This window comes from Convolutriloba macropyga, chromosome 1 (assembly GCF_964194025.1).
Source record: "Convolutriloba macropyga chromosome 1, txConMacr16.3, whole genome shotgun sequence".
NCBI lineage: Eukaryota > Metazoa > Xenacoelomorpha > Acoela > Convolutidae > Convolutriloba > Convolutriloba macropyga.
This window is the reverse complement of record NC_134468.1, coordinates 6,219,356-6,247,032: the sequence shown is the minus strand read 5'-3', so window position 1 is coordinate 6,247,032 and position 27,677 is coordinate 6,219,356. Positions and strand designations below refer to the sequence as shown.

The 27,677-nt window shown below is 34.1% G+C and overlaps 2 protein-coding genes across 2 annotated transcripts in view; one reads left to right on the top strand and one right to left on the bottom strand.

Annotated features, from left to right (window-relative positions):
* The window catches only part of LOC142334567 (N-acetyl-D-glucosamine kinase-like), a 144,666-nt gene that overhangs the window by 64,772 nt on the left and 52,217 nt on the right, over positions 1-27,677 (top strand). The gene's annotated exons all lie outside the window — the stretch shown is intronic.
* On the bottom strand, positions 1,378-23,210 carry LOC142334543 (uncharacterized). Its single transcript, XM_075382665.1, has 10 exons — positions 22,680-23,210; positions 21,469-21,616; positions 16,647-16,911; positions 12,950-13,076; positions 12,530-12,678; positions 11,355-11,491; positions 9,439-9,646; positions 6,790-7,589; positions 3,843-4,111; positions 1,378-2,513 (listed from the first exon to the last, which is right to left on the bottom strand). The coding sequence occupies exons 1-10, from the start codon at positions 22,864-22,866 to the stop codon at positions 2,071-2,073; spliced, it is 2,733 nt and encodes a 910-aa protein (XP_075238780.1). The 5' UTR covers positions 22,867-23,210; the 3' UTR covers positions 1,378-2,070.

Sequence of the window (27,677 nt, the reverse complement as noted above, 5' to 3'; positions counted from 1 at the left end):
ATTAAATTTAACCGTTTTTTTTTGGAAAGACATTGAAAGGTAATTCAAAGTCGCTACCTTTTTTCTATTTTTCGATAACAGCTTTTTAAAACTTTTTGCGCACCGTTATTCAGCATTTTTGGTTTTTGCAGGTTAAATTTTGTAATTTATTTTTAATTTGCAATGTTTTTATGAGTTTACCAAAATTACCCAGTACCTGATATCATATATGAAGTTTTTTCAAATAATGACCATTTCTAGTGGCTACGTGTTTTTACTCAGCAAAATGTGAATTTAAACACGTTCTGACTCTTTTTTTGTTTGGCATAATAAATGTTGTTTTAAATGTTTTTATATGTTTATATCTATGTAATTTTTCAATTTTAAAGTTGTATAGAAGAGAAAACGAAATATTTTTTTTAAGGATAGAATTTCTTAGTTCGCTAAAAATTTAAACTAGTGAACTTGTATTTAAAACAGGCTAATTCTCCAAAAATAGGGAATGTTGTTGCGGAGTGGGTTCTCTTTTCAAATCTGAATGAGTCAAAATTGTCTTCACTAAAAAGTATGTTCTGTAACTGAACTTAGCCTTATGAAAAAAATAAGAAGTTAATGTCTAAACTGTCGTAATAGATTTAAAGAGTTAAAATTGTTTTAATAATGAAACTGTTGTAAACTGCACGTTATATCAATAAATCTGATGAAAAATGATCTTATGATTGGAGTAATCAGCTGCTTGAAGCACCTTGATCTGCTACAAAAGAGTTGATAGGGTTTTCTTTTTGCTTGGGGGGGGGGGGGGGGAGGGCAGATCACGTTCAAAGATAATATAAGCCTTGAATTATGTAAACAAGTAAACAATATAGCGGCTACATTTAGCGACAGAATCTGAAATTGTATCATAGTTCAAAGATCTGTTTCCAATTTTTAGTGTTTTAGTTGGACTTGTTTTTAGTTGGAAGAAAACCTGTAATTTTTGCGATCAAAAGTGACGGTAGATTGCTCCTGTTTGAAATAATTCAAGGAGAGACAATGATGAATCAATTATCAAATGAAATTAATAGAGACCTCTTTGAATATGATTGAAAACGTTATTTATCAACGGCGGGTCCGGCTGTCTACCTCTTTATCCGTATAGGTTTTATGTTGCTTAAGCCACGACAAAAGAATTCTTAATTTATCTTACAAAATAAATTGATTAATGATTAATTGCGTCACCTCCCTGAAACTGTTCTCCTTAGAAACTGAGAAGAAAGTAGGAACCTAATTAATTATTTACGTAATTTGGGATGGGATGAGGGAATAATCTTTTGCTTTACAATCTTGAGTTGAATGTTGCTTAAATTAGTGATGATTTGATTCTTGAAGTTCCTATGCTCTTTTGCTCTCAAAGATGACGTCAGTTGTTCTGTGATGCAGTAAAGTTTTTGTTGTTAACTTCAAAAACCGTCAATGCCAATTTTTTTTGGGCATTCAATGCAAATAGTGAAATGAATCCACTCCATGGTTTAAATTAGTTCCGTTTTTGTTTGAATTAGAGTCTATTAAAAACAGCGGTCAATCACATCAGTTTTGTTGGTTCCACAAATTTGAAACAAACATTTTTTATAGGATTTAATGGATAGGATGAATGTTAGACTAAGAAGGCAGCCTGAAGCCAGTTATTTACTTGACAGCCAAATCCAATTTGTTATTACTACAATATCCCATTTTTAACCGCATGTTGTTGAAGTAAGCAAGATAAGATCGTAAGGAGTAAAAATTGAAGGAGTAAAAATATAGAATTTCAAAAATATACTTTGCAAGCTTGTGATGACATACACACACTAAAAGTTTTTATGGTTAATTAATGGGACATTTATGTGAAGCGATAAAATAGCACAACATTATTTGAACAAAGGCAATCGGTATATGGCATTTTCTTTTAGTCAGTTAATGATGACTGCCCATCCTCTCTGGTTCATCCGCGGAGATGATAAAGTTAAATATTTAACTGTATATATTAAAAACAATGTTTGAGAAATTTTAAACTTTTCATTGAAATTTTGCGCTCCTTCGGTCCAAATTGTTCTCAACAAGCTGTATAAATTGTCATTTTTTGTTCCGTTTACAAATGAGTATCTCCCCAACTTCGTACAAAAATTGGACAATTTGGAAAACAGCCAGTACACTCCAGCCTAGCCAAAGTCCAATATTACCTCCAAAGTCGCTTATGAGGTCAACCAGTTCATATGCTGGACTTTCAGACATCTTTTCAAAATTCAAGGATTCATAGAAGACTTCAACGCGAGCAAAGTTTTTGCGGAAACTGTCCTTTAGTGTAGCTTCTGTCAAGTTTTCGTTGTTCATGATATCTGACATGTAATTGAGGACTCGCTCTGATTTGGATTTGAGCATGTTTGTAGCAAAAAATGCAGCGAACGCCTCAGATGGCCAAGGAGATGTCGACTGTCGCTGACTGAAGTGGGTTGTTTTGCAACCTTGAGGACACCTTCCACAGTCAAGAGTGCTGTCCTTGAATTTGTTGTAAATATCTAAACAGGAAAACAGTGTTACTCTCACTTCTCACTGTGTGTAAAGTAATTGGATCTTTGAGTAAATTTTCTTAGTCAAAGTTTTCGGATCTATGCTGTCACCCCACAGCTTAGTGTGCATTTAACTTTTACATGGCCAGGCTTAAGTGCTTTTTTCTAGCGAGTAACGTGTTATACAACCGCTCATAGATTGTAATCGGGGGCTTAAAAACACGAAACGAAAAAGATCCAAATTTTCTATTTTCTTTTTTTTTTGCCTATATTGTTTATAATATTGATGAATAGAACCTTTTCGGCTTGCCCCCAACAGTACGATATGCACCCCAGTTGCACTGTTGTGGCCTCGAGCACGGGTAAAAAGAATTGAATGAACTGAAATTTTATTTAAAATTGTTTCCTGAAAATATGCAAAATTCAGCGCGTACTTATCTATGCAAAAATATACAGAAAAAATTTGAATTTTATAAGAACATTTTCTGTTTTGGGCGTGTGAAATGTATTTCTAATTATGTTTCTTTTCATGCAATCGAGTTAAGCAGTTTGAGGTCAGTGGATGTTTAAATCAGGTTTCTATAGGTACGAGAGTTTACCTTGACATTCGATTAATAGTTCAATATTGATAGCGCCCAGACGAAATAATAGTCTGAATCAAGTTTAATTTTGTTGCTTTTTCTTCTCACCGCAACTTAAGAATTTAACAGGTAATTTCTTCTTTGACTTTATGAAGTTTTGACAAAGAAAAGTTCTCATTTTTTTTTTATTTTCAAAATTATCTCACAGAGCACGTGCTATAGCATAGTGAATAGTTACGTAAAAATGGCATTGTGCGTTTAGAGGTGCAAATTATGTTCACACACCATGCTTGGGTCAAAAGGATAAGATGCTATTATTTTTTAAATCTGTTAAGTTCAATTCTTTAAACAACACGGCATGGCTGATTTCAGATAAACTACATTGATTTGATTTTTCTCAAAATCGCTTCAGTCCAAAAGCTTTCCGAAAATCTTTCTGATATGGGGATGTTAAGTTTGATCTCGGTTGTATCAGAACTCGATCTGTTAACCTTTATTTTCTGATACTAAAAATTTGTTTCTGCATAATTTATTTAGTCTGCAGCGCCTTAGCAGTAGCCTGTTCTCAGCTGTTCCTTCCTATTTATTATTCCCTAAATTTCATTTTGTGAGCCTGAATACTTTTTTGGTGTTTATGGCAACTTTTTCTGCGTTTGAAACTTTGACGCGGTAACATTATTGCTGCGAAGATTGGTCAAGCTCTTTTTTGAGATGCACGGTGGTTGAGAGGGGAATATAGTATTATTTGCTATCTTACTTTGTCTGCATTCGCTTTCTGTTCTGTTAGTGACGTCACAGTAGAACTGGGATGCCCTGTTGATGACTGAATTAGTGCTGAAGTTGAATTCGTAACTGTCTGTGCATCCACAGCTCTCTGCCATCGCATTCTGCAGACAGTAGAAGAGACAAGTCTCTCTGTCGTATTTCGGCCACTTTGTCGTAAATTCTGTGTTCAGTTGCAAAAAGTCAGGCCAGCCCTCAGTGCAGTTGCCGTATTTACCCCCTTCGCGTTCTATTTGCGTAAACCTGTGCAAAAAAAACTTTATGCCACCTGAGGGCAGAATCACGGGAATTGTGAACTCATAAATTTCGTCAAACGTGTTGCACATAACTATATCAAATTAACGAAGTCCTGAAGTGTGCGATCCGATCGATTAGTGATGCTGGCAAAGAGATAAAAGTTAGATGCTGTTTGGTTGAACTGTATTAAACGTTTTTTCGCAAATTTGGAAAATATTTCAATGCGCAGTTTTGGAGCCACAAAATCAGGGAGCATTGTATAAGAAATCTACGAAAAGTGACAATTTTGACTAGTTGAGTCCTTAAAGACCAGTTAAATCGAACTTTTTGAATTGGAGACAGTTGATCATAATAGCAGAAAATTATTTTGTGCCTTAAAAGTAGCAAACTTTAACTAGAATTTTTTTGGGTATGCTGAAAGATGCCATTAGCTTCATACCAGGATGACATTTTTATCGAGCCATAGACAAGTGAAGATATCTCAAAAATAAGCAGCTTGGGGATCAATTTTTTTGCCTCATTTAGAAGGGTTTTTAAAAGTCTTAAATTGGGGTGTCTTACTGATGTGAGATATAAACGAGAACTAATTTGTTTAAAAATTCTACCCCAATGGTGGCTATTGGTCCTAAATATTACCTTAAATCACTGCTCAAAACAACCCTTTTTTGCCAAAGTGGTTCATTTTGGAAAAAAAAACTATCGAAATTTAAAATTTCTTCGAAAAGTTAATGGTTTTTTTTCTAAAGTATCAAATACTACGGTAGATAGAAGTCGGTAACCTAAAAAAGTGTGCTCAATGGTCAAACTCTTATTATCACCGTTTGTGATGGTAAAAAGCAAAAAAAACATCGTTTCAAGATGTATATTTAACTATTGGAACTGTTTTGCTCACTTTCCAGAAATTGGTTCTCTGATTAAAAATTGCAAAAAAGTAAAACTGTTGGCTCATTATCTAGTTTTTCTTTAAAATTGAGCCGAACATTCAACTACTTTTTTCTCCAGTAGGTACCAGAGATATAATGAGGAAATTTTTATCCTAATTGATGGTTTTATATTTAAGAGTTTAATATATTTAAAACAATACAAAAACCTAATACTCATATTGAAAATTGATAAAAATATCATAGGGCCGTTGTAAATTCCCGGAGCTATTTGTTTGTATACTGAGGAATTGGTTGTGTGTGTGTCTGGGTAGATTAAAATTGATTTTTTGTAGTTGATTACTACCTGTATAAATTGTTACAGTATATGTATAAACAGTTTGTATTGTGCTGAATGGTTCTTTGAACTGCTTTGATACCTACGGTGAACCAAAATTCTGAAATCTTAGATAATGCTAACTTTTTTGCAGCCCAAACTTTTTAAGGTTTCAATTCTTTCTGTGAACGTTCACTTCTTTTAAAGAGTCTTAGGTTGTTGATTTTAGAGTTTTCGCAAATTGAATTTAATGAAATAATTTTGTCAACTCCTTCGTTGTTATTGTTTTGAATTTACTTATTTTTTCCATGCATTTTTATCCGGGCAATTTGACGTTTCTTGAATTTTTTTCCGGTTCAAGTGGAAATTATTACCAGATCCTTGAATTAATTTTCTCGGCGAGTTTTTTTCCTGATTTGCTCTTGAACAAAGCTGTTAGTTTCAGTGTGACTTTCTGTTCTAACTTAATACCAATTTAGTACTTGGTATGGTACAAATTTTTCACGAGGTTCACAGTTCATTTGAATTTAGAAATCCGTTTTAATTCCGCAGAATTTTCTATAACCGAACTAGAGAAATCAGTAACTAAATTTGCCTTCCTAGATAGTCTGTTAGAAACTATAAAATATATTTCAACTGAATGGATTCTAAATTCTTTAACGCATTAAATCACGGAATGTAGTGAATGCGGTCAATGTTAAAAGAGCAAAATTAAAATCAAACGAAAATGGATAAACCGATAAAGCCCGGTCATTATGTCATAGTGCGTTAGGTTATCAAAGTTCCTTAGAGCGATTGCTTGCTGATATTAATATTAAGTTTAATACCTTTCATTTTAGAAGCTGAAGTAAGTATAGATTTAGAATCTAACAAACTGCGCACTGAATTAGAACAATTTCTGAAACTTAGGAAAATTTTTTTGTCAATTTCTATCTCTTCTTTTTTTTCTGTTTCAATCCCGATGTGCGTTTAGTGCGTCAACGGCGGCTATTTTCCGGCAATCTGCTGGCTATTAAAGCACAAGGGCAGTAAGTCGCTGAGGAGTCCTCTCAGTGGCTTACAAGTTTGCTAATAACCGAAACTGCCAATCAGACCAATTTATGTATGGCGAGAGGGCTATTCTCGGGAGCTTTGGACCCCTCTTGCAACAACCCCGCATGGCAGCCCTCCCTCGCTCAATCCGACAACATCTGCTGTGTAGGCCTAATTTTGCCCCCTCTACACTTTACACTTCCTCTTCACCCAGTCAAGATCTGCTCCCTAGCTTGAGCTATCGACTACGAAAACCAACCCTTCGCCAGTCGTTTCGGAACAGTTCTTCCGACCTGAGTCGGTCATGTTTCAGTTTTTATCTGCATGTTCGCGTGACTCTTGGTTGCATGAAGAAAATCTCCCAGAACATATTCTTGTCAATGTCATGGATTTTATCACAAATTATAATGCATTTGTTAATTACAGTATAATGTTGTAAGATTAGTTTTGCTGACCTGATTGAGATGAATGTGATTGTACCTGCTCCCACTGCAGAACTTTGAGATCTGACATGTCCTTCTGTTTCTGGGTCAAAAACCAGAACCCTCCCGCCAGCATTCTGTCCCAGAAGACCAATATACTCTTCCACGTCAAAGAACAGAGTGAGTTTTAGCCCATACTCTTGCCCTGTTTTGGCACTTGACCGAATGAAAACCGGATTTGACAAATTTCTATCTCGGATTGAGTTGAAAGTGAAACAGTTTCCGTAATACGGGTCTTGGTATGTTTTAAACCAAGTTGCTCCGCATTTTTTACCGTCAAATGTGCACTGAACAATGAAATCGTTTTTCTGGTACCCGTTGTACTTCATTTCATTTTGCGTAAAAAATGTCGCTAATCTGAAGTCCGAAAAATCGGGTAGTTTCGATTTCTCATAAAAAGTGAAATAATCGTTTTCAGATATGTTGACGAATTGATCAAATGGGTTGAAATTCTCGTTTTGCCTCTGATAATCTTCATAATTTTGGTAATCTCCGTAATCATAATCGGTGTCGCCTTCATACTCATATTCGTATTCTTCCGAATCGTATTCATCGGAATCGGAGTCGTCAGTGTCGTCATTTTCTGCTTGCCTTGTATATCTCGAGTAAAATCCTTTTAATTTCCCTTTCTTTATCCGATTGGAGCCGGAAGTAGCCGAAGTCTGAGATCTTTGCTTCAAATGTTCATATACTTGACGCTTTTGGAACTGTGATAGTTTTGAATCTGTGTTTGCAATTTGTCGTTTTTTACGGCCTTCGGCGTTACTGGATGCCTAGTGATTGGTTTCATCATATTCGAAGTCCTTTTCATAATGGATTAAATTTCAATTTTCACAGGAACGTATTAAATTACTTGCCTATTTACAAAGGTGCCATTTGGCGTTTCAATTTTAGATTTAATCTTATATTTTACAAAGGTGTTGCAATTATCTGTCAGCAGTTTATAGAAAACTATCAACGAAAATTTTGTCAACAAAAGGTGTAATTTTGGTTTTGTAGCTAAATCTTTTTAAATTCAAAATTAGGTCAAAAGTTATTCCGTAGTGCTTATAAATCAAACAAAATACTAATTGTGTAGGAAATGCTAGAACTCTCTATAAGATGCAAATTTGGCAAATGCAGATATTTTGCCAAATGCAGATTTTTTGCTGAAAACAGTTCTACTGGGAGAAAAAAATTCTTATAGCTGCAAAGCTGTAAGTTGAGCCTAGTTATATTGATCTGTTCGCTGTTTCTTGCAATTCAAAGAATTTGAAATGTATTGGGGAGCTGTTTTTTTTTTAAATCTGTTCACATATTTCCATGATTTTTGACATTTATTTTTTAGTAGACCGAGAAAACAGGCTGTGATCGAAAATTTCTCAAAAACGGTTAAAACTTATGTTTAATTTGAATTAGTTTAAGGTCAAAGGAACTGATACGTGAAATAAAAATTCCGAATAAAAAGGCTTCTGCGGACTTACAGATGTTTGTTTCTATCTGTATTATACAGCATGCAATTCTATTTCGCAGCTATTCCGGCCAATCTGTCGGCTACGTTTGTTTATAGCTGCGAAGCTGTAAGCTGAGCGTAGCTATATTGCGGTGCTCTTGGTTTTTTTTTGTTTCGTCGTCTGACGCTCTTTTTTCGTTTTACATTTGTTCACACAGCAAAGCTGAAAAAGTCAAATTTTCCGAATGACTTCTTCCTCTCACTAACGGTATTTTCGCGCGTGACGTCATTTCTCACTCGCTTTAGCAAAAGTTTTTAGGTTATTTGCGTGATTAGATTTTGATCATACGTGACTTACCTCACTCAATAAAATTACTTTTCACTTTAAAACTTAAGTTTTATTTGAATTTGGTTAAGGTCAAAGGAACTCATATGTGCAGTAAAGGTCCCTAATAAGAGGCTTCTGTGGAATAAATTATAACAAGCTTTATTAATTCATCGCTGAATGTTTTTTACCTAGTTTTTTGAGCGGCGTCGATTTTTTTTTCAGTTTAGATCTGTATCTGTTTCTATCTATTATATGGCACGCAGGTCTGTTCTTTCGCAGCTATTCCGGCAATCTGCCGGCTATGTTTATTATAGCTGCGAAGCTGTAAGCTGAGCGTAGCTATATTGCGGTGCTCTTGGTTTTTTTGTTTCGTCGTCTGACGCTCTTTTTTCGTTTTACATTTGTTCACACAGCAAAGCTGAAAAAGTCAAATTTTCCGAATGACTTCTTCCTCTCACTAACGGTATTTTCGTGCGTGACGTCATTTCTCACTCGCTTTAGCAAAAGTTTTTAGGTTATTTGCGTGATTAGATTTTGATCATACGTGACTTACCTCACTCAATAAAATGACTTTTCACTTTAAAACTCAAGTTTTATTTGAATTTGGTTAAGGTCAAAGGAACTCATATGTGCAGTAAAGGTCCCTAATAAGAGGCTTCTGTGGAATAAATTATAACAAGCTTTATTAATTCATCGCTGAATGTTTTTTACCTAGTTTTTTGAGCGTCGTCGATTTTTTTTTCAGTTTAGATCTGTATCTGTTTCTATCTATTATATGGCACGCAGGTCTGTTCTTTCGCAGCTATTCCGGCAATCTGCCGGCTATGTTTAATAATTCTCACGGGAGGAAACCAATGCTAGCCTGATAAGATATTCTAAATCCTCGAAAGTTGTTCAGTTGATCTGATACAAATCGAACTAAAAGTGAACTCCCCGTCGAGCTGTATGTTTTCTTCTTTGGGCTCGAATAGCCACAAGCCTTCTGTCGGCCGTCGATTTTGATAGCTGATGCGTTCACTGTTGGTCCGTCGTAGAGTTCAACGTAATCAAAACAGTCGCCTGGTGATCCTGATCAGCAACAAATTGACATGTATACGATCATTCTAGTTTTGGTATTGTCCTATTTTTTCTCCACGAAATATGTTTATTTCAACATCTATTTCTGTTTTTGAAATCGACAAATACGAAAAGTTCGGAGTTAAAAATTGTCCCGGTTAAGAAAAATTCGGCGTGCATTGGCCTCGTATTAGCGATGCGACTATCCAATGCGCCTTTTCTCGTTTTAGGACCAAAAGAGTCCATTTAGGACCATTTAGCATGTAAATTAATGCAAAAAAAAAATTGTTTTAATGTAGTCCCTAAGACCAATCCTTCTATTCACTGGGGAAAATACAAATATTTGTACTAATGCCAGGTTGCGTGATAGCAATTAAACGTGAAGACACGCAAAAATACTTAATGAGCAATTTTGTGGCTGTTCTACTTTGAGGTGCTGATTGTTTGATATAGATATATTTGCTCAACATCTGCTCTGTGAGCGCAATTTGAGGAGGACGAGTGAAGAATGAAGCCAATCTAATGAAGTCAAAACTCAAATTGTAGCAACAGTTTGTGACTTTTATCAAAATTAACAAATTAGCACGACCAAAATTCAAATTTAAAAGTGGGATTTATTTCCTATCTAAAATTAGTTGTTTTTTTCGTGGAGTTTTTGCCGTGGAGTTTTTGACCATTAAACCTGACAGTTAAGCTACGTTAGTTGTCAAAATAGCTTGTATTTAACCTGCAAAGCCATTATATTTTACTGTTTGAAAAATATTTTAGAAAGCTTTACACACCCACCCACCCACCCACACACACACACACACACACACACACACACACACACACACACACACACACGCACGCACGCACACACGCACGCACACACACACACACACACACACGCACGCACACAGACAAACACACGCACACACACACACACACACGCGCGCACACACAGACACGCGCGCACACACGCGCACACACACACACACGCGCACACAGACGCACACACACACGCACACACCCACACAGACGCACACACACGCACGCACACATACACGCGTGCACACACACACATGCACACGCACACACACGCACGCGCACACACACGCGCACAGACAATCAGACACACGCGCACAGACACACGCGCACAGAAACACGCGCACAGACACACTTGCACAGACGCGCACAGACACACACACACACACACACTAGCCTGTTAGATGGGTAGACAAAAGAACTATCAAACCCAATCTCAATTAAGCTTAGTATTTAATTTGAATTTCTCACAACATAAACTATTTTTTTTTCTAATATGGAACTTCCTAAAAAATCTAGTCATAATAAGACAAAAATCATTCGGAAAATCGAGAAACAAAAGTTAAAAACTTCTAAAAGAATTCACGCTCCGTATTTTGGCACCGTTTTTTAAACGCTGCAAAGGTAAAAGTTGTCAGAACTATTCTAAGTCTGCGATAGTTGATAAATTTGGAAGTTTTTAGCAGCGCTGAATGTTCTATAAAAATCGGTGATCTCGTTTTTTGTTCTCTGAAAACTTTCCAATTTAGCGCATCTCACTCTTTAAATGTATCTGGCTAATTTTTCTGTTGCATTCATTTCTTCTGCAGCCTTCCAGTTTAATTATGATGCTTACGCAATTATCAGGAGTAATTTTTTTCTGGAGAAATTACGGTTCAGTATATGATTTGTATGTCAATAGCTGCTGTCTCTCCTTCAGCGAAGAGATCTTCAAATGTTATGTCAATCTTGTCATCAGATTCTGTAGCATCAATCCACCACAAACAGTCAGTGTTTGAATCATAGTTGTTGGGATAGTTATCAGAAGTGATGTATTGTTCGGTAAGATTAGCCTGAAAAAAATGCTTAGTCAGTTGTCCGTTAATTAATTAGTTATCCTTAGTCAGTGTAATGACAGCCTAATGAGCTATATAAATCTCAAAGACAGACAATAGATGTTCATTGTAGCGTAATTCCATTAGTATAACTTATTAATAGCCGCACAGCGATAGCTGGGGCTATTATTGGCCTTCTCTTGGTTTTTTTTTATTTCGTCGTCATGATTTTTGTTACGACCATATGACGTCACAGCCACTTTTTGTTCATTCGTTCATGCAATTTCAACTGAATTGGTGGTGTGACGTCATTTTTCGCTCTTAGTGGAGCGAGTTTTTTTTGTTCATGCGCGTGATTAAATTTTCGGTCACACTTGACTTACCTCACTCTCAAAAATGACTTCCTCACTTTGAAATTGACTTTTATTTACTTTAATTCAAAGAGATAAGGTCAAATGGGCGTGTGTCACTCTAAATGAAGGTTATTTGAGATCAACTAATAGAGGCAGCAAAAACTTATACAGATTTTTAATCAAAATATAACAGATCAGCCTTCAATGAAAAGACGAATTTTTTTGGTCTGTCTTTTTTACTGTTTTTTTTAGACTGCCGATCTACGAATCTATTGCGGCTATTTTCTGGCAATCTGCCAGCTATGTTATTATTATTTTGAAAGACACATTAGTAATTTTAGTTTTGATGCTTCAATTTGTATATTTCCTGCATTTAGAGAGCTGATTTCATTGTATAAGCAGAGTGCTACAAGGAATGCATCTCAGAATTTAAAATTAACGGGTTATTGTCCCAAAAATGCAATTCTCTGCCACGACTTTGGCTATCTTTTCATTTTTAATCTTGTATTTTGCTTAGTCAATTCTTCAGTATTGTTTCGAAAGATGAAAAATATGAAAACAAATATATCCTCCTAACGGGACGACGTAAAATTTCAAATTTGAGACATAAAATTTGTAAAATCAATGTAAAATAAAGCTGAGTCATAGCCAAAAAAACTTTTTTTACTTTTAAGATTAGTCAAGAGCATTTTAACAAAGTAACCTCTAATATAAAAATGCATGAATTGTCGGTACATCCAGCTTTTAGACTCTCGTCGTAACCCTTTGTCTCTGTACACTCAGAGCGGTTGTCACATTTTACTGCGCAGAGCTCTTCGTCTGGACACTGAATATAGGGCCAGTTGCAAATGCCTAAAATTGGGCAATAACTTTGGCTAGTTTTATTCCGCAGTCCTCCAAATTTATATGAGTTTAGGAATTTTATACCAGGCCGAGTTATTGTTTAGCAAATGTTGGCCGATAGATATCTTTTGCGAAGAGATAACGAAATGTTTTTGATGTGCAACTAATCAACTAGCAGTCTCTCAACTGGTAAAGCAGGGTAAATGCAAAGCTCTCTCGTGATCAAAAATTTGGGTTATTGGTCGGTCACTTCTGAATGAAGCCGTGCGAAATTATTAACCTTGCTCCTCAGTTCTGTTAGCTTTTCTTTCCTCTTGTATTTCAGTGCAGTTGTATGGTAGCTCTTCATCACTGTTGTCTCCGCAGTTGTCGATGCCATTGCAGATCCATTGATGAGAGATGCAAACCTGAAAGAATCATCCTTCAGTTCTATTTTTAAAAAAACACTGAATTAGTCTCTACTTTGCATGTACATATATGAAGTAAGGAGGCAGTGCAGAGCATAAACAAATGCTCAAGTCAGAAGTATATAAACTACAAAAATTTAAATTTGCTCCAAGCGAATTTTAATTTTGGGCCCATGGGTCCCTCTGGAATAAGTCTAAATGATAGTGTGCAAAAACTTTTAAACTTTCTTAAGCTTTTGTATTTAGACGACACACATCTGACCGTGGGCATGTCACAGATATGTTCTTGATTTGGTGACGCGAACCTTGAATTAAGGGCGAAGTCAGGGTCACTGAGTTAATAACAACATTTTAATTACCTTATTGTTCCGACCCTCTTGAGGGGGGAGGAACTATATACTCAAATGGGTTTTTTTTGTTCCGTGAATTTTCGCCGCTCGATATATTCATCGTAGAGAGTTGAGATTGGTATCATTAGAAAGCTCGTCCAGCGTAGAATATGGAATTAAAAAGATTTTTTTAATTTTCGTTTTCTACGGGGAGTTATCGAGGTTTAAACTTCTGAGAAAAGAAGAGTGAATTCACATTGTTTTATTCACATTTTCCGGAATTTTTGCCTAAATTTTCGTCAATTTTGCTAAAATTTGTTATAATTTTTAAGAATAGTGTCGTTGATTTTATTTTTGAAGACGAACAAGCATTGTTGATTGTTTTGATTTAATTTTTTTGGTCAAAAAATCTGGATAAACATTTCAAAATTTAGCCTTTTTCATCAAAAACAGCACGAAATAAGCTACTTTAGTCCACTTTGATTAAATTTGCCGACAGTACACCCCCAAAAAACACCCATACAATCTTTGTAGACTCAGAGGGGGGCTATTTCTACTTCAGAGTCCGCTGAGAGTGCACTGTAGTTAAAGCTTTGCCGTTTTGTGCTAACTTTACTCGTTGATTATCAAAATTGCAGAATTTATTTTGAGTTTTCAACTAACAAATTATCTATATCTACAACATTCGAAAAGTCAATTGTTCCTTATGGACAATAATTATTAGCAGGGCTAGTTTTGGGCCATTCTTGGACTGTTGCAATCCAAAAAAAATGGGTTGTAATCAGTCGGTCTTTTTTTTTAAAAAAAGACCTTTTTATAATAATAAAGAACAGAACAAATCAAATCAAAGCTCAGGAGTGATAGGTCCAACCAATTCGCTTGCTCAGCGGCTCCAAGCTAATGCATTTAGTTTTTTAATTGAAAGTTCATGGGCGTTTCTTTTTTTTAAAATTAATTGACTTTTCAATAAATAATGGCTTTATTAACTTTTCCTCTATTTTTTTTCTTAATTTGTTCAACTTCCAGCTTAGTGTCAGCAAAGAAAGACTGCTTTTTCTTTCTAATGATTTAACATTTATTCTCGGTTGCAGTTTTAAGCCTGAAGTTATTGTTTTCTGGCTTTGATACTACAAGATTTCAGATTTTTGTTTGTTTTGATATTTGCCAGTTTTTCACGTTTTCTAATTTTGTCACATTATTGACAGTTCTCATGTCACCTTATTAGCATTCAGAATGAGACACAATCGAACATATTAAAATCCTGAAAGATATACATCATCGTTTTAACGGCCTCGACGCCTCTTTCTTGAAGAAATCAATTGATTTTTTTTAATTTTGTCTCTAACTGTCATTTATACTTTGTCGTTTCGGTCGTATGAAGTTTCCTGTATAGTGATAGCTTTCATTGGCTTTTCATGGAAGAATAGAAGAACCAATATTCTGATATTAGTAGATAGCTGATGGCTTTCATGATTTTGAAAACAATCGTTTTCCAAAATTAAAAAAAAAACTTTTTAACTTCGCAATTTTGTTCTTTTTATGTTTCTTTTTGTTTCCTAATCTCGTTAGTTAATTACAGGTCAAATATGACATTATGGGTGTCAAGGGAATAAAAAGATTGTTGTCCCAAAATTTTTTTTCTTAAAGAATTTGTTATGACCTTACTGGCTTCGACAACGGTTTTTCACAATTAATTTGATTTTTGTCATATTTGACGTTCTTTTTGTAGATGCAAGAAATATTCTGGATAATTACAGGTCTTGAGGGCTTCCTTTTCATGAATAAACGACCCTAATTAAATAGCTGTTTTTGTAATTAATGCCTTTCATGACATCGAATGTAATTTTGTTTCAAAAAAAAAATTAAAAGTATTACATACTTTAGCACTTCGCTTTTTTGTTACCTAGTCCTTCTAATGAATGGCCACGTACTACATTATAACTGTTTGAAGAAGGCGCTATCAAATATATTTTGAGTGCCAAAATTTGGCTTGACGGTTTTGACAGCGTTTTCTGGCAAGTTTCAATTGAAATTTTGTTGTCTTTGTTGTTCTTTTTAGCCGCTTTCAAAAATGAATAAGGACAGGTCCTAATGCCCTTCTATAGAAGCAGCGGTAATCGTAAATTTGTAGTAATATTAATTGATTCCTAATGGTATTTATTACTTTGAAGTTAACTGTTTCAAAAAAATAAGTTAATTTTTTTACTTTACTGTTTTTGTTCTTTTTCGTATAATTGTTACCAAACCTTTTTATGGACTGGTCGCATATGTTTTCTGGTGATTTATAAGTTATTTTTGTTTAGTTTTAGGTTTATCTGACGGTATGTTGACTTTGTTATTAAATTTAGTTTTTAAGAGGGACATAAATTTTTTGATGTAATTAATGTTTGTTGTTGTTTGATTTTGCTGTTCTTCTTGACTCGCTTTCTTAATAATGACATATTACAGCAATCTAATGCATAAATTTTTTCTCCACTGAGTTATTTGCTTTGGAGGCTATCTTATCGTTCATACAGAGTTTTTTGAAAAAGGCTTGGGCTTTTTTGGGATTCGCAAAAAAATAATTTTTGGGTTTTTTTCCATCTGTTCCTCATTTGGTAGACAATTATACCAAAATTGTGGATGGGCTGGGTCGGAACCTTATGTGCCATCGCACATTACCGAGCCGCCTTGTTGCTATATCAATCAGATTTCCCTTACATAGAACGTTAGGATTATTCTCAGTTTCCTTATACGAAAGAGGTGCTCAATAGCGAAACACAAGCTTAAGGGAAAATGGATTTTAAATTCTTTTTCACATTTGTATAAATTTTGGGTATTCCAGAGTTATTTGAGCAATTTCTGACCAGAAGTTCCCAATGAAACATATCATTGTGTAGGTGCTCGCAGCTCGCGTTATTTAATTATTCTTCGGATAATTTGAGTGCATTTTTCGTTCCTGCTTTCATAGTTCACATTTATTCATTTTCCAAAATTTTATCTTGTGTTACGTCATCATCTTTTTTTTCCATTTCATCAAAGTTGCAATTCTTTTTTGGTTGCAATTCATTCTCAAAGTTCTGGGTTTAAAATGACGAGTGTCCTAATTTTAATTTAAAATGTTTTTGTGCACATAGCCTATTTTAGCCACGGGGTCTGCGATCTGAACAAGCTTTGTGCCTCATAATTTTTCTCAATCCGAGCAATTTCGCAATATAATGTACGGCATAATTAGACAGTAACTGTTTAATTTTCTGCATACTTTTGTGTTGCTACATGCGTCGAATCCTTCAGCACAGTCTGGGAAGTTCAAGTTGGTATGTGTGTTCTCTGCAACTGAATACACATAGCTCATTGCATAGTCATCCAAGAGAACCAAGTCGTCGAATTTATTGACCCGTTCAACGAGAGATCTCCGCAAAGGGTTCTCATTACAAACTGTCACAGCTGGGAATTTCAGTGATTGTGCCGTTTGAATCTCAATACTGATATCTACATCATATTTCAGGTAGTTTTTCACCAAAATGCTGAAACAGACAGCAACGTAACATTCAGTTTTCCTCGATTTTAATTTGAAATTGTATTATGATCTATGTAGGATTCACCTGAGCCATACTTTTCATAACGTGGCCAATGTCCTAAAAGGCAAATTGCAATAAATGTTGCATTTTGTGGAAACGTTTGATACAATCTTGTCCTATTTTTCATTTTTAGTTACCATTTTCCACGATGGAATATAGTTACAAAAAACATGGAAATAAGTTACTTATATCGTATGAAAAGGCTTTGATTTTGTAACTAGTGTTCACGGATGAACGTAGCCCATTCCCACAATTTTGAGCATGTAAGCAGCCTAAAACCGTCCTGCCCAAATGTTGTTTGTAATTACTTCAGACCCAATTCAAAGACTTTGTTCTTGTGAACAATAATATGGGTAATTGCAAAGCTGCTAATCGTCATCTTAATCCGCATTTAGCATCGAGAGGAGCATTACTGATATTAATAAGCAATTGGGCTTTCTTTCATTTCGGCTCAATTTAACCTTTCTAAGTTAATTGGAAAGAGTTACTTATAGCGTGGAAAAGTGTGACTTAACGGCGTGTTAATTTTGCGAAGTTTTTTCCAAAGTTTTCACACTAGCTCTAAAAACAGGCATCACAAAATATAACTACACATATATCCAGTTTTAAGCGAACTAGATTTTCTGAGTGAAACCAGTTTTGACTCACGCAACTAATCTTAAAACAGGGGTCGTCAAATTAACTGAAAAAATCGAGTATATATTTTCGAGAAATCCGACATTAGCCCCGTATTGTTTCCCGTCTCATTGGAAATCCTATCTCATTGACCGCGTAATCCCATTAAAAATGGCCATTTTATCTAATGTATATAAGTGAAGTTCATATGTCTATCGTCCTCAAAACGCTAGTGTTGCAATTTTTCCCCCGTGTTTTCTATGAGCAGTGAGGTTGGATTGTCGAACGCCATCTTTTTTTTGCAGCATATAACATCTATTAAACAAGACGGTTCGCTCGAGACTGTGCAGCACAAAATTTTCCAACACAAGTCTAAAAATTTTCGAAATCTTGGTGTTCTGAGACGAAAAGTTCTCTTGACTATCAATTCTTCCAAACTCCGCTGAAGCATCATTTCCGCAGCAATGTTGAGTACTTTTTTTATTTCGAAACAAAAAAACTATTCGGAGCTCTTGTGTTGATATAGTTTTGCCAGAATCAAGGGTATGAAAATCTAAATGCATTATCAATTATTTTATAATATAAATCAGATTTTAACATAAACTCAAAGTTTAAAAAAGAACCAGTTGAAAACTTTTAGTGAACTAATAAAATTAAGTGAAAAATTATGGTCACTTACTTTGTCAAGTGTTGTCTTGATAATAAGAAGTTTTTCATTCCATGTACCCTATTTTTATGTGCGAGGAATGGAATAAAAAAATCGGAGCTAGAAAACTAACTTTTCGTGTAAAAATTGACAAGTGTCACATTTTCAAATCATTCTGGCAAAAAGTATTTAGAATAATTTGTCATCCTCTTTGAAGTCGGAAAATCTTTCATTTTCCAAGTTTTTTAAGTTTTTCAATTTCTGTTACTCTTTCATTTTTTAATGTCATTTTATGCATCCAAGTGGTGGTAACTAGAACTTCCGAATTGGACATCAATCATGTTAATAATTCACTATTGTTGATGTCTTCATATTTTCGCTGACCAGAAAAAAATGTAGCAGCCATTAAATGTGTTTATTTACTCTTTCTCTCGATCACTCTCTCGAATTGAGAAAAATTTATTGTCAAACTGTATAACATCTTTTGTTTTTGTTGTTTTCATATGACCCGCATACTACGAATAACTTCGATCAGTTTCAAAATTAAGTTGGTTTTGCTGCTCGTTGAATTTTGCCAATCTTTGTATTGGCATCTTAGAGAACAAACATTGAAACACCTTTTTGTAGCCCTTCTTAGAGGCAAGATTTGATTTTAAAAAGTTCTAATTTTATTACTTTGAAGAAGAGTAGCTGTTTATAAATGAACAGAGAACAAAAGGAAAGGAAAGTTTTTTATTTACTTATTTTTTTGGTGGGGGGTTGTGTATGGTCATTGCGTCGTTGCAGAGGATGTCGAAATGTTAAACTATATAAATATATTTGCTAGAAAAATTATAATCGAACTATATAATAATGTATAATTATATTCTATGATACAATTTTGTTTGCAAACAAAAGAAATTGTAGATTTCCTCATAAAATCTAAGTATTCAAAAGACAATAAACAGAGAAAACACGTTTTTTTGCGTTCTGCAATTTTGTTCAATTCCTCTTAGTACCCATTTTGTAAACTTTTTTTAATGTTTCGAATGATTTTGATTTAACCGAAACACAAAAATTTTTGTAAGACAGGTGAATCGGATAGTTAAACAGACGATAAGTTTTATAAAAAATTAATTACCGTTTTCTTTGAAACATAATAAACCTTTTAAAATACTGATTTTCCTATGTTTATTTTCTCTTACTTCATTTGACACAATACCTTCCCGAAGGAAGACCTGTGATATTCCTTGTGTACAGGAAAACTACAGAAAACAAAATTACTAGAGAAAGGAAAAAACAGTAATTTGAAATTTTTCATTTATATCTGTGGAGGTTTTTCTGGGCCCCCGACCAAACCACTTTAGAGACTTTTATTCAACGACAAAAGTATGGGGACAATATTGTAACTTCATTGAACTAATAAAGAGAAAGATCAAAAGTTTTATTTAACAAAAATAACTTATTTCAATAGATCTGACAGGGCATAGGCTAAACCCCAATCTGAGACCTCATTTTTTATCTGAAATTGATTTGATTGAATTGTCACAGAATTGACCATAAGTGGGATATTTGAGACGAGATAAACGGAAAATGGTGAGAAAGATTTTTTTATTTTTTCTGTTGATTGATCCTGATGCTTAAGGTGTCTTAAGAATAAGTTATCCATTGGCCTATAGCTGCCCAACCGTTTCAGTCACCACAAACTAAAGAGACTCGGAAACTGAAATGCGGAATTTTTTAGGAAAAGTAGAAAATCAAATTTTTGGTATGATCTTTTTTGCAAATTGATGCTATGTATTGTTAACTTTCTGCATTGAAACCCTCGAACGTTTGATTGGTTAATGTTTTTAGTTTGATTTCTTAGTTTGTCTGGAGGGAAAGCTCTGTAAGAATGCGAAAAAAAATCGAAAAGAGTGTTTTTCTTTTTTCAACTTCCTTGCCTCAGATTTGAATTGACGTTGATGTTTGCGCTTCTCTTATGGTTTTTCCACTTGAATTTTGTTTTAATTGGCTTTCTACAGAAGGACTTAATTTATTTTCCGTTAAATGATTATGGCATGTTTGTTGAGGTAGAAACTGTTTTTTCTTCTAAATTGCTGCAATAGACTAGCCAAGATCAAGCTCAGTGGCTTAACAGTTTCCGTGTACAAATGAATGGCACAATTGATCATATATAGGGAATTGGTAACAAGGATAAAAAACTTGTTTGAATAAAAGACGAATATTGTGTTCGTCAATATTGCAACCTTTTTCTCAACTTATGCTTGGTTGACTTTTGAATGTTTTTTGTCCAGTTGACTCAAAAATGGGTTGATTCATCAAAATAAAGAATTCAACTGCGCGAGGACATTGACATAACAAACTTCTCGGTTTGAGTATAAAAAATTTTAATATCAAACCAAATAACTTTAATATCAAACCAATTCATACCAATACCGAATTGTCAAATATAATTGAGCAGAAACATTTTTTGTTGGTTTCAGTTTTTGTAATGAGAGAAATTGGAAATTGCCCCATTATAGATCTACTGAATCACGAATAACTTGGAACAAACTTGTCAGAAAAAAACGGAACTTGACATAAACACCTCTCATTTGCGATGATTGCTTGATATTCGGTGATTTTTTTGAGAAGTTTTTAACTGAATCTTGTCTAACTATGGTAGGTATCTCATCAATGGGGCAAATTTTTATTGGGACGAGGACAAATTCAATAATTTATTCGTAAACTGATCGCTTCATTTATATCTTGGAAATTACTGTCTGTGTTTGTTTAAGATAAGATTGCTCTTTGTGAAATTCATGTTTATGAATTGTTACTTCAAGTTTTTAAAATGCATCCGATTTATTATCTGTTAAAATGAAATCGAAATGAGGGTTGTGATTTTCTTTTCAGTTTTCATATTAAATAACGTTCTAATCACGATTCCTTCAAAGAATTTCTTCAATATGAGTTTTGCTAGACTGATTGTAAAACAAACTTTTCCTCTCAGAACAAAAAAACAGTTGTACAAAGTTGAGCCGTATCTTGGAACTTTTGTGCTACGCACAGTCTTGCATGAGCCGTCTTGTTTGAAATCTGGAACATTTATATTTTTTTGAATATTTGTAAACCAACCAAACATTCTAGGTTTAAGCTGAAGTTTGGCTTCAGTGCAGTGATGATAATTGGTTGCTTTTTAAAATTCGAAAAGTTGTGTTTTTCTTGTCATTTTTGTGGAATCAAATGAAAAAATATGAAAGAATGAGAATTCGAGTGACCTGAACTGATAGAGAAATAGAGCTGTTAGGCCGATGTAGGCCAGGATCCAAATGATCTGCAGAATTCTGTGCTCCGTAGCCGTCTCTGGCATCGTGGCATCTTGGAGACGTAGCGCTGATTTTTTAATGGATGACATCGTCCCAGAACCTAGAGAAGAATTTGGGTTGAAAGTGGTAAATTAAGTTTGTAAACAGTTTGTTGTACGTCCACTTAGACAAATATTACTTTTGATTTTGCTCGATGTTCGGGTCTATTCTGCTTTGCCAGTCCCCAGAGCTTAGTGAGCATGTTATTTTTTACGTTTCCGGGGAAACGTGCTATTTTTAAGGGTCGGTAATTGGAGTAAGGCTAAGCCCTTATTGCTGACATGTTGGCTTTATTTTTTTTTCAACATTTGACTTTTCGCAGAGCTAGGAGGAACAAATCTATGGTATTCATGTCATGGGGTAGTGGATAGGAATTGCGATATCGTAGTACATCAATTATAACCACTTGTTGGTAATTTTCCTTCGAACTGCTTAAAACTCTTTTTACAAATATCTCAAAACCCAACTGCCAGGGAACCAAAATTTTTCATCAATGGGAAACATTTTTTGAACAAAACGCTAGCATTAGTTTCATATGCATAGTGAATAATGTAGAAACTAAATTAATAGTTTTCCCCCCAATTAACCAAATAAGCATATGTATACCTACCTGTGTGTATTGTTCAGCTCGCTGTTCAACAATTGGTTATCAAGTGAAACGTAATTTTAGTAATATGATTAGCTGGTCCATGTAATAAGTTAAAGACATGCTGGTAAATTGGCAACTTTCAAATTGATATTTTGTTTCTAGTGCTTTTTGGTTATATCGCAAAATGCTAAAAAATATTGAGGATAAACTTGTTCTGTGGCTTGTTCTGGGTTTATCCAGCTTTTTTACATAGTAACGTGCTATATAGCAACACATAATTTTTAAAAGGTGTCATAAAAAAAGACTGGACATAATTTTTAACACTGGCTCATTAAAAAAAACTGACAAAAACAAAAAACAGAATAGATATCTTTATTCTTGTCAAAATCACTTGCCTCTTTGAATATTTATTAAGTGCTCTATCTACTAATATATTTTGTAATTTACACAGCTTTTAAATTGAAGTCTGATCTAACTTTTGTCCAACGGCTTCACTCACGAGAAAATATTTGAGTTGATATGATTGCAACTTTACCTTGTTTTGGGCCATCGTTATCCTCGTCATCGCTGTCTTTGATGTGAGTTGAGTGTTTTTTCTGGAACTGCTCCAACTTTCCAGCATCCACTTGTTTTGGCAGAATTGTACTGGGTGTGGGGGGATAAGGTTTGTTGGGGAACACAGAGCGATAAGCGTCTGAATCGGTGCCATTCTCTTTCTCCATTTTTTGTCTTCAACTAACGTTGTCTCTTTTCGGGAGACAAAAGTTAGGGACGTTAAATTTCCTGTATTAGATGTATTATGTTTGTTCAATTTCCGTTTTTTTCACGAATTTGTCTGTTGTTTGGTCGGGTATTATACTAACTATGGCAGGAATCGGATCTTCTGGAGTTCAAATGCAGCAAAGATTGAGAATAGATCCCTAATTGTATTTAATACGTTAGCTCTTCTGTATCTGATTATCTAGCGACGAAGCGAATAAAGTTTGCGTGCAGTTAAGTGATTCAATAACTAATTACAAATGAACATATATACCAGTTTTTTTCACAGACGACTGAACATTTGATCTCTAACTACACGGAGGCCGATAATCATTGACAGTTAATAAAAATAACTGTTAGTGATTTTTTTTGTATTTTCTTAGTTTAAGCATTTTGTCATATAATATTGTATACTTCATCAACTATAGATTGTATGAATGCTCGAGCTATCTATAAAATTATGTTGATCCTTTGGCTTCTAAAACAACGAGTGAGCAATTTTTTCTGAAGAGACTCCGAAGAGAATTTTGCATCAAGGTAGGCGCAGTCTGTAATTTTCAAACAAAATTCGTCGTCATCAAACTGGTCGTGTATTGTATTAAAGGTAAACTATTACTAGATCAGTTTAAGCTATCGCTGGTTAATAAAGAATAACTGAAGCGCAGTCTACTTACAATGTAAATTTTAGTTTTTGGTTTGCATTGTTTTGAGGTTTTACAAAATCATATGTCCGCCGTATCTGCTTCGAATTGATGTTCAACTTGATCCGTGAATAGTAATTTTGATGTAAAGAAAAAAACCACCCTCAACTTTGCGAGCTCGTGTTTTATCAGTATGACAAAGTGATAACCGAAAGGTACAGCAAAAAGCTAACAATCCTTTAGAACAAAAACATTGTACAGAATAATCATAATACAAAAAATGGACATTGAAATTCAAAATCTCTATTGAAATGATAAAGCTCTGCTCATCTGACTTTCAGTTAGACTAACCCTGTGTCTTCAATTAAACTTTGTGTGGGTAGAAGTCAACTTATTAAGTGTGGTAAGTTAAGGGTGATAAAATCAACTTGCAATGAAAACGCAACTGGCAGTGTTCCAGAAGAGACTCGAAGCATCGCAATTTCCCTAGTAGCCTATCAAAGCATGTGGTAGAAATTCTAAATAAACTGGTCTCCAATATTGTTTTTCATATTTTATTTTAAAAAGGAGAGGACCGAGGAAAACACGAATTTCAGGAGAACCGAATGGGAATAATTTGAAATTAACAGAATTGAAAAAAAGAACGGAGAATTAACAACCTTTCATTGCCTTGCCATTGTAAATTACAATACTTGATGAAGACGTTGAAATATAACGTAAAAAAAAATTTCAGCATTGACGTGATTGAAAACAGAAAAATATTCAGTACTTTTTTTTTTTGAAAAATTTGATCCCCATTAATTAAAAGGACAAACACTGATATTGTATTATAATAAAGGAAATATACAATTAGGAAACGTTGAAATTTAGCCAAAGTTTTTATGACCATTTTTCAATTTTGGTAACATAGAGTTCGAGTTTTTAGTTGATGAAATCAGTTCAATTCCCACAAAATTTAATTTTGTCAGGAAAAAGACAAAGGTAACATATTGAAGTTGAAGAGCCAGAAAGTATTTGATAACATATTTTAGCGTATGAGCCCAAATTACGTTGTAATATTTTCTCAGATTTTTATAACCGCATTAAATTGAATGAAAACAATAGAGGAAAAAATGAGGAAAATCTCGAAACGATCGAAACCGTGAACAGTTTTGAAAAGGCAGTTGGAAATGCCCAAAATTTTAGCTACAAAGCATCTTAGTTGTTAACCTGAAACAGAATGATGACAATAATTTGGATGAGGAAGTTTTTATCACATTGAAATTATTTGAAAAAGAAGGAACTGTTCATATTTTTGTTGAAACAAATTAAGTTTGAAAAATCATAGAAGAACAAGTAAATTTCATTGTTTGGCCTTGGCAGATCCTCAAATTGGTAGAACCATCTTCCAGCCCAAATAATGATTGTTCCGACCCCTCTTGAGGGGGGGAGGAACTATATACTCAAATGGGTTTTTTTTTGTTGAGACAATTTTGGCCGATCGATATATTCATCGTAGAGTTGAGACTGGTATCATTAAAAAGCTTGTATCATAAAAATTTCGTTAATATTGCTAAAATTTTTTGAATTGTTTTAAAGAAAGTGTTGTTGATTTTATTTTTAAAGACAAAAAGGTATTGTCGGCAATTTTTATTTAAGTTTTTTGTCAAAAATTCTGGCTAAAAATTTCAAAATTCAAACTTTTTCATCAAACAGAGCACGAACGTTTCTTTAGTTCATTTTGATTCAATTTGCATGAAGTACACACCCAAACACTTTTAACACAGTCTTTGTAGACTCAGAAGGAGGCTAAGTCTACTTCAATTGCCGTTGCAGGTGCTCCGTAATTAAAACTTTGCGGTCTTTTGCTAACTTTACTCGTTGATTATCAAAAACGCTGCATTTATTTTTGATTTTTTCACTAACAAAATATCTATATCTGTAACATTCGAAAAGATAAGTGTTTTTAATGAACGAACAGAATCAGCAGAGCTAGTTTTGGACCAATCTTGGACTGTTACAATTCAAAAATAATTCGGATTGGAATCAGTCTGTCTTTTTTATAAAAAAAACTCTATCTTTTTTATATATTAATTAAAAACAGAACATGTCAAAACAGAACATGTCACTAATGATAGGTTCAATTCATTTCCTAATTAGCTCCAAATTATTGTATCTAGTTTTTTACTTGAAAGCTTACGGTTGTTTTGACTTTTAAAAATATTTGATTTTTAAATAAATAATGGCTTTTTGAAATTTGCCTCCATTTTTCAATTAATTTGGTCAACTTTTAGCCTAGTGTCAGCAATGAACGGATGTTTTTTCTTTCTACTGAACTCAATTTCAATCTTTATTTTAATTTACACCTTAATGATGTTTTTCTAGCTGAGATACTACTAGATTTCACATTTTTCTGTTTTCAGCTATTTGCCCATTTTTCAAGTTTCCTAGTTTTGTCAATTTCTCACGTTATTGACACTTCATCAATCACATTAATGGCGTTACATATAAGGCAAAATCGATATTATCAAAAACCTCAAGGCTATAGACTCTGGTTTTAACGGCTTCAACAATACTTTCTCGAAGAATTTGATTGGGTTTTTTAAATTTTGTCCTTAACTGTCGTTTTTACTTTGTCTTTTAAGTCGTATGAAATTTTCTGTACAATGACCCTGTTTCATTGGCTTTTCTTGGAAGAAAAGATGGGCCGATATTCTGATATAAGCAAATAGCTGACGGCATTCATGACCTTAAAAACAATTGTTTTCAAAAATAAAAAACACTTTTTAACTTCGCCATTTTTTTATTGTCTGTTTGTTACCGAGTCTCGTTAATTACAGTCCAATTGTGACAATTTTTTCATCAAGAGAAGGTGTCAAATGGATTGGTGTCACAAAACATAATGTTTTTAAAGAATTTGTTATGACTACTGGCTTCGACACGGGTTTTTCATAAAAAAAGGTAATTAATTTTTGATTTTTGTAATATTTTACGTTCTTTTTGTCGACGTAAGATATATTTTGGGTAATTGCAGGTCTCACTGACTTCCTTTGGAAGAGTAGACGAACCTTATTATTTGGTTTTGTAATTAATGGCTCTCATGTCTCTGGAAATAATTTATTTTCGAAAAAGAAATAAGTATTAACTAATTTTGCCTTTTTTCTTTTTTCTCTGCTTGTTACCTGGTTTTGTTAATGAGATGCCACATAATACATTATCGGTGTTTGAGAAGGAAGGTCTAATTGAACATATTTTGACGGCCAAATATGGCTTTACGGCGTCAAAAGCGTTTTCTGGCAAAGTTTAACTGATTTTTTGTTTGTTGTCTATTTGTTGTTCTTTTTGTAACCACTTTAAAATTGAATACCGATAGTTCTCAACTCCCATATCAAGAAACACTGGTAATTGTAAACCTATGGGATATTTTAATAGATTTCTGTGTTTTGTGTTTTTGTTCTTTATTGTCTAATTGTTACCAAGCCTCATTATGGACTGGTCCCATATCTTTTCTGGTGAATTATAAGTTATTTCGTTTAGTTTCAGTTTTATCGGACGCTATTTTGACTTTGTTATTAAGTTTTGTTTTTTAAAACGGATGTAATTTTTTGATGTAATTAATGTTTGTTGTTGTTGTTGTTGTTGTTGTTTGATTTTGCTGTTCGTCTTGACTCGCTTTTTTAATATTGGAATATCTCACGAATCTAGTGCATCATTTTTTACTCCACTGAGTTATTTGCTTTGGAGGCTATCTTTTTGTTCATACACCATTTTTTTTGAAAAATTCTTGAATTTGGGGTTTTCTATCTGTTCCTCATTTGGTAGACAATTCTGCCAAAATTGTGGATGAGCGGGGTCGGAACTTTATGTGCGATTGCTCATTACCGAGCCGCATTGTCTCAGAGTAAAATCAAACAGTGAAAGATTCAACCCATGAAAAGTTTTGCCGCAAAAATTGTCACTTTCTATTTTAATCAAATTTTTGTTGAATTCACACTTTTAGCTAGTATTAGTTGGGTATGCTAGTTGAAATCTGATAATTTAAGGTAACCGTATTTTTTTTACTTCGAAAATTAATATTGATCAGCGTTTTTTTCTTTTTTGAAGAGTCAATCAAAATTTGCATCAAGTCACGTGCAGCCTGTAGCTTCTCAAGA